We start from the raw sequence: 14,728 nt of genomic DNA on the forward strand, positions 1-14,728 counted from the left end.
TCAAGCAGCAAAGCTAGTCCTGGGCTATGCACCTAAAGCTGTGTATGTGTGAATGACTCTTTCTTGAATAGGGAACTCTGTGCAGATAGAAAAGTACTGTATTAGGAAGAAAGTTCGGCCTACGTGTCTCCCTTAGTATGCCACTTTTCTATGTGCATGGAGTACCCCTACCCTGGCCTTTAAGGGAAGTATGCAAACAAGAAACAGCCACTTGCAGGTTCAAGTGGTAAAATCAAGGAAAAGCTTAGATACTTATTTTATTGGATTTACATACCACTGAATATTTAAAGAAGAGAAGGATTTCAAGGCAGCTTTCAATGAAAGACATTCCATATAACAAGCAAAAACAGCATCAAGAAGGAGCAAACCAGGTGTAAGAATTAGCACCCCCACAAAAACTGCAAAAGAGAAGTTTTAATAGACAGGCAACTGGGACCTAGGGAGGGACACATCCAAGGGCAGAGTCCATGAAGGACATTCCACACAGCTCCACAGTAAAGACCCAGACCCCATCTTCAGGGAGACCAGTCGGAATATGATGGAACCTGAAGTCAACCCTTCGCAGGTGGCCTTTGGAGAAATTCACTTCATCCTCCTTGATTATATAAACTAGTCCCAAGTGCAATAACTTTCAGCCATAAAACAACAGCAACACAGGCATAAAATTTGGGTGTAAAAGTGATGAGTTTCCAAGCAATCTTCACTTCTTGTTTGCTGTGCAGCTCTGGTGCTTACACAGTATGGGTGAGCTGACTGAAGCTATATCCCGAAATGACTAAAATAAAAATAGTTGGCAGGATCAATGTCCAGGATGAGGACAGAGGAGAGCTGGAATTCCCACTGACTGCTCTACTGCTAAGCTCCACTTAAACAGCATGACTTGCAGTCAAGTCCTAAAATGATTCAGACAGACATTTCTGAATGTAAAAGGAAGATGTACTTTTCATTCAGATTTTCCAAGTACTGGCTTTCATGAAGCTTCTAACACAAACATTCACACTTTTTCCTAAGTAAACCTGGAGAGTCAAATTTGGTAGGGGTGTTTGTGTGCATGTCTGCGTGCACAGGTGGCTGCTTTCAAAAACTCAGGGAAAATAATACAAAAGGTTTTTTTCCAAATAGAAAATGAGCTTACAGATTTGCAGAGCAGCAAAAGGCAATTGTTGCACACAACAATGTACAGGAACAACTTGCTGCTTTGCTACTGATCTTTGCAAGCTGCTCTAGGAGTCTTTTCAGCCTAAGAGCATGGTAAAAAATGTTTTAAATAAATAAACATAAAACTTATTTTTGGACAATAAACACCAGGTAACAGACCCCATAAATACATACTAAACATAGGAAAAGCTACAGAAGTTCCCAGTCCAGTGGCAACACAGAGCAGAAACAACTCAAGCAGCTGTTTGTTCCCTTCCATACCGCAGCATAAATTGAATTTATACTGGGCTAACTTAAGCTGGGCCAGCCTTCCCTGAACTGTCCTGTGGTTTTGGACAACAGCTCTCATCAGCCTCACCTTAGAACAGGACTGGAGGGTACCAGGTTGCAGAAGGCTCTACTAGAGTGAGACAAGGGAGTCCTGCTCTGCTAAGATGAGATGATTTTGCCTGGCTAGAATGCAGACCTCCAACTGGACCATGTAGTTTGCAGTTGCCTGGAGCGCCAAGATATTCCTGGAGATGGAAAATCAAGAATTGGGCCACCTTTGGGAAATCCCTGTTCAGAAGAACATCTAAGCATCTTCCAGCCTGGAAACTGCCTGCTCAAAACAGATGTCTGCCTGTGCATTTTCAGTTACAGTGTCTTACCTGCCTTACCTGCAGGAAGAAGACCTGCATAGGCACAGGACAGGAAGGGTGGTGGTAATTCTGACCACTACAGTACTGAAAAGCCTTTATGCACTGACCCTGTGCAGATATATGATTCAGCTATGCTTTGTTTTCATAGCTATGTTCACATAGACTAAAGCCAAGCACTGGCCACAAATCCATGGTTTCTGGGTTTCACAAAGCATGGCTTCCATTAACCATGATTAAGTGTACATTTGCACCCATAAGCCATGGCCAAGAAAACAGCCCCATCTTGCTAGCCTCTACTGGCATGGGAATGAGTAGGTCTCCATGTTGTAAACTGGTGCACACCTTCCAGGGGCAGGGCTTAGTTTGGCAAGTTAAGCCCGCATGTAGGGGCTCTTAGTTAAGGTTAAAGCCACACACCACGGGCAGGCGCTCCAAAGCATTAGAAGAGAAAGTGTGAACTCAAAAGTCTTGGTTTCCATTTCGTAAGGCTCAGGCTGAGAACAACAAAAGACTTTTGAGAATCAAGAATCTTTCATCAACCACAACAGGCCTGAGAGGCGAGAAGAGCTTCAAGGCGGTGGCAGAGGAGGTCTCTGAGACAGCTGCAGAACCATTTGCACAACACATTCCTCAGCTATAAATCTTCAAGCAAAAAGGCACATCCTGGAAGGAGAGAGTGGCTGCTCACTTGATCATTTCGAGTTATCAGCTGCAATTGCTAATTGTAGTTTGGGAGATAAATACTGTACCAAAAAGGTGAATGCTTTAAAGTTATGCTCTGACTGCCAAAGTAGAGCAAAAGGAGGAAATGAAGCGAACCTTTTAAATCATCCAGATTTTATCATAATTTAGCCAACCATTTCTAGAAGTCTCTTGGACACTTATAGCTGGGCACAAAAAAATAATGTGCATTTCTCTCCAGGCTCTAACAGGAAAGGAACATTCAGAATCCAATTTTGATTTTTTTACCAGAAAGATAATGATATATTTCTATTGTTCTAACAAATTGTTGATACAGAGACTGGGAAAGGTGGGGTTGAATGAGGCTTTGAAGAGTTGGGAGGGAGGGACTTCTGAAGGAGCCATGCCTTAGTGTGACCCAGACTGCTCTTGACAGTGAAGTACCACAAGGATGCAGCTGATCTGAACATCCCACCCCCTTACTCAGCTCAGAACTGGATTTATAGTTTGAACAAGGAATAGCAGTGTACACAGCTATGTGCCCCAAACAATATCATCTCAAGACCTGTCCTTTCAAGATGTCACCTCTCTGGCCACTGCTTGAGTGCCAAGACCCTGGTGCAAATCAAAAGGCGGTCTGCAAGTTACACAAGGGCACTCTCCATTTCCCCTGCTCTCTTGCGTACATCCTGAATTTGTGGACATCCAATGAAGCTGAATGTTGGGAACTGCAGGGCAGATAAAAGAAAGGACTTCTTCCCAGAGCACACAGTTAAACAGGACACAGCGATGACTACCAACTTGGATGGCTTTAAAAGACAGCTAGACAACTTCATGAAGGATAAGGCTATCAATGGCTATTAGCCACGATGACTGTGTTTGGCCTCCACAGTTGGGGGGCAGTAAAGCTTCTAAATACCAGTCGCTGGAAGTGACTGGAAGTGACTGGAAGAGGAGAGGGCTCTTGTGTCTGGGTGCTGCCTGTGGGCTTCTCCCAGGCCTCTGGTTTGCCACTGCGAGAACAGGATGCTGGACTAGATGGGCATTGGTCTGATCCAGCAAGCACGCCTTACGTTCTAAATATTTCTTAATGGAAAAATAGCACACAGTCCATTGACTCGTATCCTGATCCTACACCCAGGAGCAAGGATGAAACTGTGCCCTGTTAGTTCAGTGTTCCTTGCAGGGCTGTCTCCTGGATTGACGGTTTGATTTGTCCAGTGGGTGGGGTTATCCTCAGTAGCAGAAAAGTATGACGCCTTGGAAGGTGCAGGACAGAACGTGCACAGCGCCAAAGAACATTCCTTACATCTCCCATTTCACGAGGTAATCCCACCTGCTTCCCAAAAAACCACAAGAACAGCCTGGGTGCTGCCATTACCTAACATGCCTCTGAACTGCAGGTATTTCCAGACAGGTGTGTTCATTAATGTGCCATGAAAAACAACAACATACACACACCCCTCAGCCAAGGGCCTGATCCTGCCACATTACGCACACTCAAGAGTTTTCATTGACGTCAGTCAAGCCTCTGTGGGTGGAGTGCCTACACCAACGTGTTTTGGGGATATTTCCCCCCTCTCTCAGTGTTGCACAAGTTAAAACAGGCTTAACATTTTCAAGTCATGAAACTGCCAAGCACAGCAGTGAACTCACACAGCAGAACATGCTCTCTTTTGCTGCGAGTTCTTCACCGGCAACGGATCAGTGTCCACAGACATGGAGATCACTCAAGAGCTGAAACTCCTTGGAGACCACCAAGGGTTGGGTCAGAATGAGGGGTAGATCAGATCACTGGGAAGACCTCTGGCACAAACCCCTACTGAAATGTGATCTTCCACTTCTTATCAGCCACAGTTTTTCATATCGGTGAATTTGGTAAACTGTGGTTGATACAGTTTACCAATGGTTGATACAGTTTACCAATGGTTTGTTTGAAACATGGCCACTTCAATCCATGCATTATGAAGGTGGCTTGCTTCATAGTTTATAGTTCAGATGTAACACTAAACTGTGGTGAATCCAAAATGGATTTGAAAGCCCACCAGCAGATTCCTTTGTGGTTGCACATGGATAGCTAGAACAGCCAAGACAACACTGGCATAGTCTTATACAGTTTCACATTTCACTGAAAGGGAACTTATGGCACAGGAGTTCCCAGGGGTCTGTGCCCCACATTAGGGTGCATTTGCACTGAGTTTTGGTCCAAGGCACAGAATCATGAAGTCAGATTGGGCCTTGATCCCGTGCTCAATGCAGGAAATCCAAAGACAGACAGAGTCTGATATGTGACTCTGATACATGACTTTCTAGCCTCTGCCTGAAGATGTTGAAGGCATCAAAATCACTGGCTCTGTCCTGCCAAAAGGTTCTCAGATAGAAAGCAAAGACCCTTATCGCAAGCTGTTGTGATGCTCACCAATTTAAATAGCTTTAAAAGAAAATTGGGCAAATTCATGAGGATAAGGCTAGTACTGGCTACTAGCTATGATGCCTGTTTGCTACCTCCAGGATCGGGAAAATGCAGCTCTTAATAACAACAGCACCGAAGGGCTACATCTCTCGTGTCCTGTTTGCTAACTCCTTGTGGGCATTTATTGGGGGGTATTGGGTTGTTTTGTTTTAATTATGTATTTTTTGTTTTTATATTGTGATTTTATGTTGAAGCTACCCTGAGACCTGTGAGTATAGGGTGGTATACAAATTTAATAAATAATAATAATAACAATAAAAATAGGAAGCTCTGGACTAGACTATATAGATCTGTAGTTTGACCCAGCTTGGCTCTTCTTACATTTGTAACCTTTGAGAGCTGAACTCCAAAGGCCTCGTGATAAGCGTAAGAGCAGTCCACACAGTAAAGGTCCACACTTAAATCTTTGATAACACAGCTGGGAAAAGAATTTCTCAGTGAGACACCAGGCTTTCTGGACTAGATGGACCAATGATCTAACAAAGCACAAGGCAACTTCAGCTGTACATGTGGAATTGCACAGGGATCTGATGGCAGGTTTTCTTCTCTTCAGGCTCCGGGAGGGTCTACTCACAAGCCATGAGGACTCTCCAGTGCCCTCTCTGGCCATTTCCAGGTTTGAATTGAATTATTTATTTATTTCCTGGTGCCACTCATATACATAGTTGCGCTTGAGTAGAATATGAGTAAGTTGGGGGGTGCTTGTATGGTTATGATTGCTGCCAAAGATCTCTGAGGAGGAGAAGATGGAAATGAGAAAGATTGCATGCTGTTATCACAGGATGGACAGCTGCATGGGTATCCCTGCAATTTTGGTACCCAAAACACTAACAGGCCCCCAACCAAAAGTAAAACAAGAACAACAACACAACCCTCTTTGACTAATCCTCTGAAATCAGTACAGATATGTGCTGAATGAAATAAAACTACAAGGAACCTGGATAGCAGAGCAGCCTGTTGTTACTTTTGGGCACACCTCCATGACAACATCTTGTCTTGCTGCTCAGTGACACCACCACTCAGTATTTGCATAAGCATTATGTCATAGTGCTTCATATACATTGTCTCCAGGTGGCCTTAGGTAAGCCTCTCTCTGGCCAATCCTCTGCAGTTAAGGATTATTAGCGTAGCTTGAAGGACTTGGAACCTGCTAAAGGGCTATGCAAACATTTTATATTATTGCTATCATCACCAGGGTCTATTAGTATTAGTATTAGTATTATTTGTGTACCACCCTTCATCTGTAGATCTTGGGGTGGTTATATTATTAACAACACCCAGTTCCACATAATCCTCACACAATCTCTGACTGATTAATTATAAAACCTCAACAGGTCTTCAGGGGGGTTGACTGAGGAGAGCTGGGGGACAAGCTAAGGTAGCTGGTTGCCCAGGAGTGCTTCCTCAGAAGTTTTCCTGGAGGTTGGCCATGATCACCTCGTCTAGCATCTGAGCAGGCCCTGAACCCATCAATGGGCCCTTTTATTGCTGCCACTGTTCCCCACATAAGAACATAAAAGAAGAGGTTGCTGGATCAGACCAATGGCCCATCTGTTTCAGCATTCTGTTCTGATGGTGGCTGACCAGATGCCCCCCTGGGAAGCCCACAGGCAGGATTTGACCACAAGAACATTCTCTCCTTCTGTGACTTCCTGCCACTGGTGTTCAGAAGAATGTCAGAGCCATCCTGGCTACTAGCCATCGATAGACAGCCTTAGTCTCTGTGAATTTATCTAGTCCTCTTTTAAAGCCATCCAAGCTGGTGGTCACACTGCCTCTTGGGGGAGCAAGTTCCACAGGCATGAAGAAGGACTTCCTTCTCTTGTTCACAATGGTCCTGTTCGTGCTTTGTGAAGCAAGAAAAAAGTATCTGACATAAGGCTACCAGCTCACAAACCATCTTTGGTTATGAAGCTCATTTGTTTGAAGGAAGAGAGTTAACGGGTTTCTGCCTCCCTATTTTTATTTTAAGACCACAGAAATTTGTATATTTCACTTTTGTTCTCCTTCATCTTCAGAGCAGTCATAAATAATTACATCTCCTCAAAACTCCAATGACGGCACCAAGAATAAATAAAACATCATAACCACCTAAACGTATTTCTGCATCTCCCGCCAATGTATTTCAGTTTACCATTTTTAAAGTGGCTTTCCCCATTGCTTCTGGTCTGATTCTGTTGGAGCAAACCACAGAGAATCCATTCTTTCCCGGCAGCCAGAGGTCAGTGCAACACAAGAGGTATGGGGTTTTAGGAAGAGCAGGAAAGGTGGGGGGGATCATAATTTTCACAAACCTATTTGCCAGGGAGACCTAAGAGGGCAAAAAGCAAATGTAGCCAAGCTTCACTCTAGCATACATTTCAACTACAGCATTTGAAATGAAATGAAATGAAATGCCAGATAGTAAAAGTGTCACAAGTCAAAACTGAAGATAACTCAACACTGACATTCACAGTAATTGCAAGAGATCAGTTGTCCCCGATCATGGCATGGCAGGCGGAAAGATCTGCACCTAAATGCACTTAGCGAGGCCAGGCAAAAGCAGCGTATCAAAGACTACATCCCGCAAAAAGCTTTTGCAGGGACCTTGACAAGTCATGCCACTGGCACCAGTATCTTTCTCCTCACCCCATCCATAGGCACTCCATTAAAACCCAGTCCTCCCTCATTGTTTCCATTTTATCAAGCAAGCCTGGTGGCCCAATATATTTCCCATGCATTAATACGGGAGCTGGCGGAGGTGAACAAGCCAATTGAAACATAGGGGATACATGCACAAGTGATGCCCTAGTGCAGAGGTTTTCACGGCTCCCTTGACCAACTGCATTCTTTCTGTGGCACCCCTGTGGGTCTCAGGAGCCCAGTTATGTCATCCCTTGCCTGCCAAGCTGGCAGCCTCTCACCCTTTTTCAAACACCCTCCCTTGTGGAGTATTCCCTCAGCCTCCTCTCGAGAGTCCTCCAGGTAGCTGCAGCAGCCACCCCTGGTCTCTGAAGCGCCTCACCTCCTGGCAATCAGCACTCCCTGGCCAGCCCCAGAGCCACCACTCACCAGGGGAACTTGTAGCCAGGGCTGCTGCAGCAAACAGCTGTGGAGGTCTTTGGGAGGCAGGGGTGCAAGAGGGCATCAGAGGGAGGGAAGGAAGGAAAGTGTGACAGAGGCCAGCGTTGCCCACAGCACCCCGGACCAGCATTCAAGGCACTCCAGAGTGCCCTGGCACACTGGTTGAAAATCACCGCCCTTGTGCATTTCCCATTCATTTCAATGGACTTGAACAAAGTTACTTCCCAGCGGATCATGGATCATTGCTCAGACTTATGTGACTCTCTTTCTGTCTCCCTTAATAGCACCCCAAATCTGCAACCTCACTGTGGCAGGGCTGCACGGTGGGATCAGTTTTGCACTCCATGTTGCTTAAATAGCTCAAAGCTCAGAGGTTTCTGCAAGATTCCATTACTGAGCCACCCTGGCTGCACTAAGGCTGCAGTCCTAAATGCAGCTTCCGAGGAAGTCGTTCCCTACTAATTCAGTAGGGTCTGATTCCAAGTCTGCCTCCTTGGGATTGGGACGTATTTTAGGAAGTGTTTCCAGTAATTAATAAATAAATAAATACATGAAATAGGTTAGCACAAGAAGCTTCAATCCAATGTATGTTAAGTGACTTAATAACAATACCAGGAGATCTTTAAAAAAACATTATTGACCTTAATTTATAAATTAGAATTGTGTAAGAGCTTGTCTAATGACAAATCCTAGGCATGCTGTGTTTAGTGGAACTTGGTACCAGATGGATTTGCCTAGGAGTAAGTCCTACTGAACTCAATAGGTTTTACACCCAAGTAGACATGCAGAAGTTTGGGCTGCACTGCTAAAAAGAGACTATCAATTTGTTTTGTAATTTCTTGTTGCATTTGCTCTGGGATACAAGCAGGATACACATTGAGATGCACTTCTTAAACTTATGCAACAAAATAAGACTTAAAATAACTACTCTGTGCCATATTTATACTGGTTTGCATCTTGATTCCACCCTTTCCAGGAAACCAGATCCAGGGTTCTAATAATGACTGCAGTGCCTCTCTTTCGGCTGATCAAACTTCTCCTACACCCCCAATGACAAAAAATGTATAGGCCAAACTAGACTTTAATGGAATGTTAACAGTGTTCATTTAGTGCTTTGCTTCATAAAAAAGCAACAAATATACCAATCTGTTTTCAGAAGAATCGTCATGAAAAAACACACCACAGCCCCATCATTAAGTGCCCTAGTCAGAAAGAGAAATCCAGACTGTGTATTCTTTTCAGAGAAACAACACCATGAAAATTGTGTTACTTGATAATAAGGTATATGGTGTTTCTACAAAATTCACTATCAAGATGGTCACATTATTTCAATTTAGTTATATTTTAACTATGCGAAATTGCAAAATCACTTTGTTATACTGCAGAAGAGCTAATTGAAAACATTCCACAAAAAGTTTTGCATTTCTTTCTCACACAGACAAAAATGCAAGCCTTCCGCTGGTTTTCTTGAAACCAAGGCAACTGAGGACAGACACTGACTGGGATTTTAAAAACCTCTGATTTTCCATGATCCAATCAAGGAAGGTCAATCCAGTTCTTCCTTTTAGCTCCTCTTTTAAAAATGGATATGATTCTAAAAACCGACTATTTTTGCCTGTGCTGGATTTTCATAGCAGAATTCCAGAGATTTTGTAGAAGTCCTGCCAAATGGGATAAATCACATTTTAGAGACCAGACATGAGTAACACAGCCTGATCCATGTCCCCTGTGCAACTTTAGTCAATGTTATGCTGAACCTGTGCTACAGAGGAGGGGTTGAAAGTAATCTCTTCCCATTTACCGTAAATTTGTGGGGAGAGCATAAATTGCCTTCTTGCCTTTGAATAACAAGAGATCCTGCAGAGCCACAAAGGCTGACCTTTGACAGATGTCTTGGCTGAGCTGAATTCAGAACAATAAAATATAATAAGTGTAAAGACTCTCTCACACTGGAAACAAAATCAACACAGCAGTTGACAACAACTGATAAGCTTTATAGCTGGGGAAGGGACACTGTGGAGAACACGAGGTTAGTGCGGATTATGCCTGACTATTACCAAACAGCACAGAAGACGGCATTTTGGATTAATGGTCTTTTTGACCGGCATGCAAAGGGTTTTGCTCACAGCTGTCGGTCACAATTCTCCTTAGCCTAACATCTCCTTTCCCCAGCTTAAGGTAGTTATCCTCAAACACTTTCATTCAGACCCAGTTCAGTTTCCTGCTATCATTTTCAGGCGACAAAGAGTTCCTTGCAACCCCAAAGCTTGCCCACTTTCTGCCACATCCGCTGGTCCACTGAGGCTGTAGTCTTATGCCCTGTTTCCTGGGAATAAGCCCCACTGAAAACAGTGAGATTTATATCCAAGTAAACATGCACAGGATTGCTGCACCGCAAAATAGATCATCTGGCCAGTTCTGGGTCCTATCAATCATTTTCAAATCCAAACCCAACCTCATTGTGAGGATGTAAAATACGAGGGAAATGGAAGGTAACCACAAGCATGTAGGGCTGAGAGGAGAACTTGTTACTCTGCAGTTGGGCACATGCCTCTGGGGTCCCTCTCCATCACCGCCCCACAGAAATAACATGTGCTTCAAAGTTTCTCCTCAATTCAATATTCTGTCTGTTCTGGACGAGGAGAATGTTTCTGAAGCTATGCATTTCCCTCAATATTTAACAATAGGCAATGATCACATCTGAAAATCACGTTTTAAAGACTTCAAACTTGGAAGGATAAATAGGTTACAGGTCCTTCTAGCTCAAGTGCCCTCTCTTACCGTGCAGAGTCTATGTCTGGAAAGTTGGGGGGGGGGGGTCCATGTGGCATGTCAAGTCCAGCACTCTGCAGACTTCAGACCACAACTGGGTTAGTGGCACACAAAGACACACAAAATTAAGCAGACTCACTGCCGAGGGCAGACCGGCCCTCTCCAGGACGGGGCACCTGCCCCGAGGTCGGCTCGAGTGGGCCGGAGCCCCTTCCGACGTTTCCGCCAAGAGGCTTGCACCCCGAGCCAAGGGGCGTCATGCCACGACGGGGGCAACTTCGGGAGGTAGATTCCGAGCGGTCACTTGACGTAACGCCAAAGAGCCCTTTCGGATTCGCGGACCCGGAGTTGCCTCTCCCCCGCCCCGTCCTGGCGCCCCGATCGCCCCCTCACGCCCCCCCCACCCAGCCCCCGCCCGCCCGCCCGCAGGCACCGACCCGGCAGCGGCGGGAGCCGGACCGCGCGCGGAAGCGCCTGGGCTGCCGAGAGCGCCGCTTTCCTGGCGGGTCCCGGGCGGATCGGGCGCCGCCGCGCGGCTCACCTTTCATCGCGGCGATCACCAAGCACAGCATTTGGCGGCGGCGGCGGCGGCGGCTGCGCTCTCGGGGCTCGCGGGGCAGCGTCCGCCTCGTCCGCAGCGCCTGCCAGCAGCCCCGACCGGCCCTCTCCGCAGCGGCAGCAGCAGCCTCCGCCTCCTCCGGCGAGCCTCGGCCCAGCTGAGGCGCCATGTGACCGGCCCGGCCCCCCCGCCCGCCCGCCAACGCGCGCCGCCCCGGCTGCCGCTGGAGGTGGGGCAGGGGGGCCGGCGGGGCGGACGCTGCTCCGGCCCGCCCGCCATCCCGCAGCCGGCGCCGCCTCCTCCTGCTGGGGCCCGATCCGCGCGGGAGGGGGAGGCGCACTAAGCGCCGCGGACTTCGGGGCCACTTTCTCCCGAGGCAGCGGGCGCCGCAACGCGGGGATCCCCCCGGGAAAGAGTTGGCAGTTTGGGGCCGCCTGCGAGGGGCGTCTGCGCGTGTTGCCAGACTCCTTGCAATGGAAGGGAAGGCGATTTCTCGCAGCAGTCCTTTATAATGGTTGTTTTAGACGCTTTTAAAAAATTCCTAAACCATTTTTTTAAACGTTAACCTTCGTCTGATTGAGCTGCGCAGAACCCCAGCTGGAAGGCCAGTCAGCGGAGGTTACTTTCGGGGAAATGGGCTTAGGGTCCTCATCAGCGTATTGGCTTACTCTTGTGTCACACAGGGTGACAACCCTGAAGTCTCAATGCTATTTAACACACACACAGAATCAGGGGGGCGAGAAAGAGCCCTGACAGTTCCCTGACATTCAATGCACGTTTGCACTGAATGTGTATGACCCCCCCCCCCACTCCCACAGTCCTGGGCGCTGCCACTGGCCCCAGTTCAGCTTCATGACTTCTTCTGCAGGAATAAGGAAGCCAAGTGGGTTGGCCGTTGAAACTTGCTTCAGCACTGGTGACAGTCCTCCAGGCGGTATTTCTGTGTCATATATGATCTACAGTACTTGAGATTCCTGCATTGCAGGGCTTGGGCCAGGTGACCCTGAGGTGTCTTGCAACCCTACAATTCTATGAGGGTAGGTGCCTAGTCTAGGGGGTGCAAGGTAGGCCATGTGGCATACACAGCTCTTTCCTCCAGCAGAGGGAGGCAGCTGGGGCATAGGAAGAGCGAACCAGGGTCCCCCCCCCCTTACCCCCTTTCCTTCAGCTTCTTGTATCATCTCCCCTGTGGAGAATTTTAGACTCTGGACAGGGACTTGGGCAAAGCTCATGGAAGACACTGTGAAAAGATGTCCACAGCACGTGGTCAGCTTAGGCCACTCAGGCCTTGTTTTCAGCATCAAGGCCCAGCTCCAAAATGGGTGAGAAGGAACAACACTTGGTGAGAAAAGGTGGGACTTCCCAGCACCCGCTACAACCTTTGGAGGCCACCTGCTTCTTAGCCCTCTCCTTTACCTATTCAGTGCTTTCAGGTGTTTTGATGCAACTCACAAGCCCAGCTCAAGTCTGCGATAAACAAAACAGTGTACAGCCCTATGTACCAATATCCAGGGGTTTGCCTAGGGGCTGGGCTGGTTGGCTTTCACCAAGGATGCAAGCCTGGGCTGGGGGCAAAAATTGCACCTCCCCCCTCTGACTTGCAGTGGCTAGGAATCTGCCTGCCCACCATGCACTCCCCAGGCTGCTCCTCCACTGCTCTGGGCGGCCAACATCACCTTGCCAAGGGCACAGGGAGCGTAGGTATGTCTCTGTCCACATCAGCCCATCCATACACACCATTCGCATGTGAGCAATGCAGGCACCTGGACCCCCAGCTGCTTTTGCAAATGGCTTCATGGAAGACACACCCTTCAACACATACTCGCTGCTTCCTGGTCCCACATGCAGATGCTGTGTAGTGGGCCAGAGTCATTATCGCCAGTGTCCTAGAGCCATCCCATCAGTCAGTCCATCAGTCACAGAGGATCGGCTCCTAGGGTCACTCTGCAGATGGCACATAAGGAAAACACCAAGGAGGAGTTGTTCTACATGTGCCAAAGCTAAGCATTCAAGAACACTGAAAATGCAAGGGCTGCTTCCGTTGCAAGAGAATGTTCCTCAAGTTGTTACTTGAAAGGCAACACATGAAGATCTGCACTGATGGTTATAATGCATTCCTAATTATTATTATTGTATAACTGCAAGATTATTGAATAATTTTACAAGGCATGTGGGTGTGACTACGATGAAGGGACCTTCCACTTCTGATTCTGCCGCTATGCTGTTGGCATGTGAATAGGCCAACATGTGGTCTTGCCACACAGAGCTTGGACAGAGCGCAGTGTTGCTGGGTGAGGGGGTGTGCAGAGGGTGCCTGTCTCTTGCTCTCTGCACTTACAAAACCGAGTATTGTGTCTCTGCTGTGTTGTTACATAAAGGTAAAGGTAACGGGACCCCTGACCATTAGGTCCAGTCAGGCCGACTCTGGGGTTGTGGCGCTCATCTCACTTTATGGGCCGAGGGAGCCGGCGTCCAGCTTCCGGGTCATGTGGCTGGCATGACTAAGCCGCTTCTGGCGAGCCAGAGCAGCGCACGCAAATGCTGTTTACCTTCCCGCCGGAGCGGTACCTATTTATCTACTTGCACTTTGACGTGCTTTCGAACTGCTAGGTTGGCAGGAGCAGGGACCGAGCAACAGGAGCTCACCCTGTCGCGGTGATTCGAACCGCCGACCTTCTGATTGGCAAGTCCTAGGCTCTGTGGTTTAACCCACAGCACCACCCACGTCCCCATGTTGTTACATGGTGTTTGTCTATTATATGTTGAGTGGGAAAGAGTACATGGATGTGTCATTATGTTTGTGGCATGTATATCTAAGAGCGGATAAGCGCAGGCCCGTCTGTTTCCCGTGGCTGCATATGAATGGCCCACAGCATCTGGAACCAGCCCTACTTGTACTTGAAAGCTGTTTAAGAAGAAGAGTGTCTCTGAGAATGGCACTCCTGCAAGCACAGCTCTTGCATCTGGGAACAGGAAGCAGGGCCTCCATGCTGAAGGGCATGTCTTCCACAAAGGAACGGCAAGCCTTTTGCAGAATCCATTTTTTCTCTCGTATTTGGTTATTGTGTTTAGTTGCATTTTGCTGGCCTTGTGGGAGACGAAAGCAATAATTATTACATTTAAACTGAATGAACTGCAGATGTTCTGGTCTCGGAAACTGTATTTTACTTTTGGCAAGTGCTTACATAATGGAGAAAGAATGAAAAGAAGGAGGGGAAAGAAAAGGAGCAAAAAGCTCCCTGTCTGGTTACCTTGTGAGCTGCCCCCCCCCCGGAAAATCCACATTTTTCTTCTCTTAAATATGAAGGAGACAACAGAGCAAAGGTTTAAAGATGTGCACAGGAGTTTACCAGTTCTGCGAAGGGGAGTGGATTATATGGA

General features: G+C 47.2%; 1 protein-coding gene across 5 annotated transcripts in view; it reads right to left on the bottom strand.

Moving 5' to 3' along the window:
• RORA (RAR related orphan receptor A) overlaps window positions 1-14,728 on the bottom strand; it is a gene marked incomplete at its 5' end in the record, with an annotated part of 381,112 nt that overhangs the window by 81,334 nt on the left and 285,050 nt on the right. The window contains one exon of one of the 5 annotated variants that reach the window (XM_081170622.1): window positions 11,330-11,448. The exons of 3 other annotated variants lie outside the window; for them this stretch is intronic. In XM_081170622.1, coding sequence (XP_081026748.1) covers window positions 11,330-11,360 — 31 coding nt within the window. Of the gene's footprint in view, window positions 1-10,927; window positions 11,104-11,329; window positions 11,449-14,728 lie in introns of those variants that run through there. One more of the 5 variants, XM_081170617.1, reaches the window with a different exon arrangement.

The sequence above is a fragment of the Podarcis bocagei genome (assembly GCF_964188305.1).
Source record: "Podarcis bocagei genome assembly, chromosome: 14".
Taxonomy (NCBI): domain Eukaryota; kingdom Metazoa; phylum Chordata; class Lepidosauria; order Squamata; family Lacertidae; genus Podarcis; species Podarcis bocagei.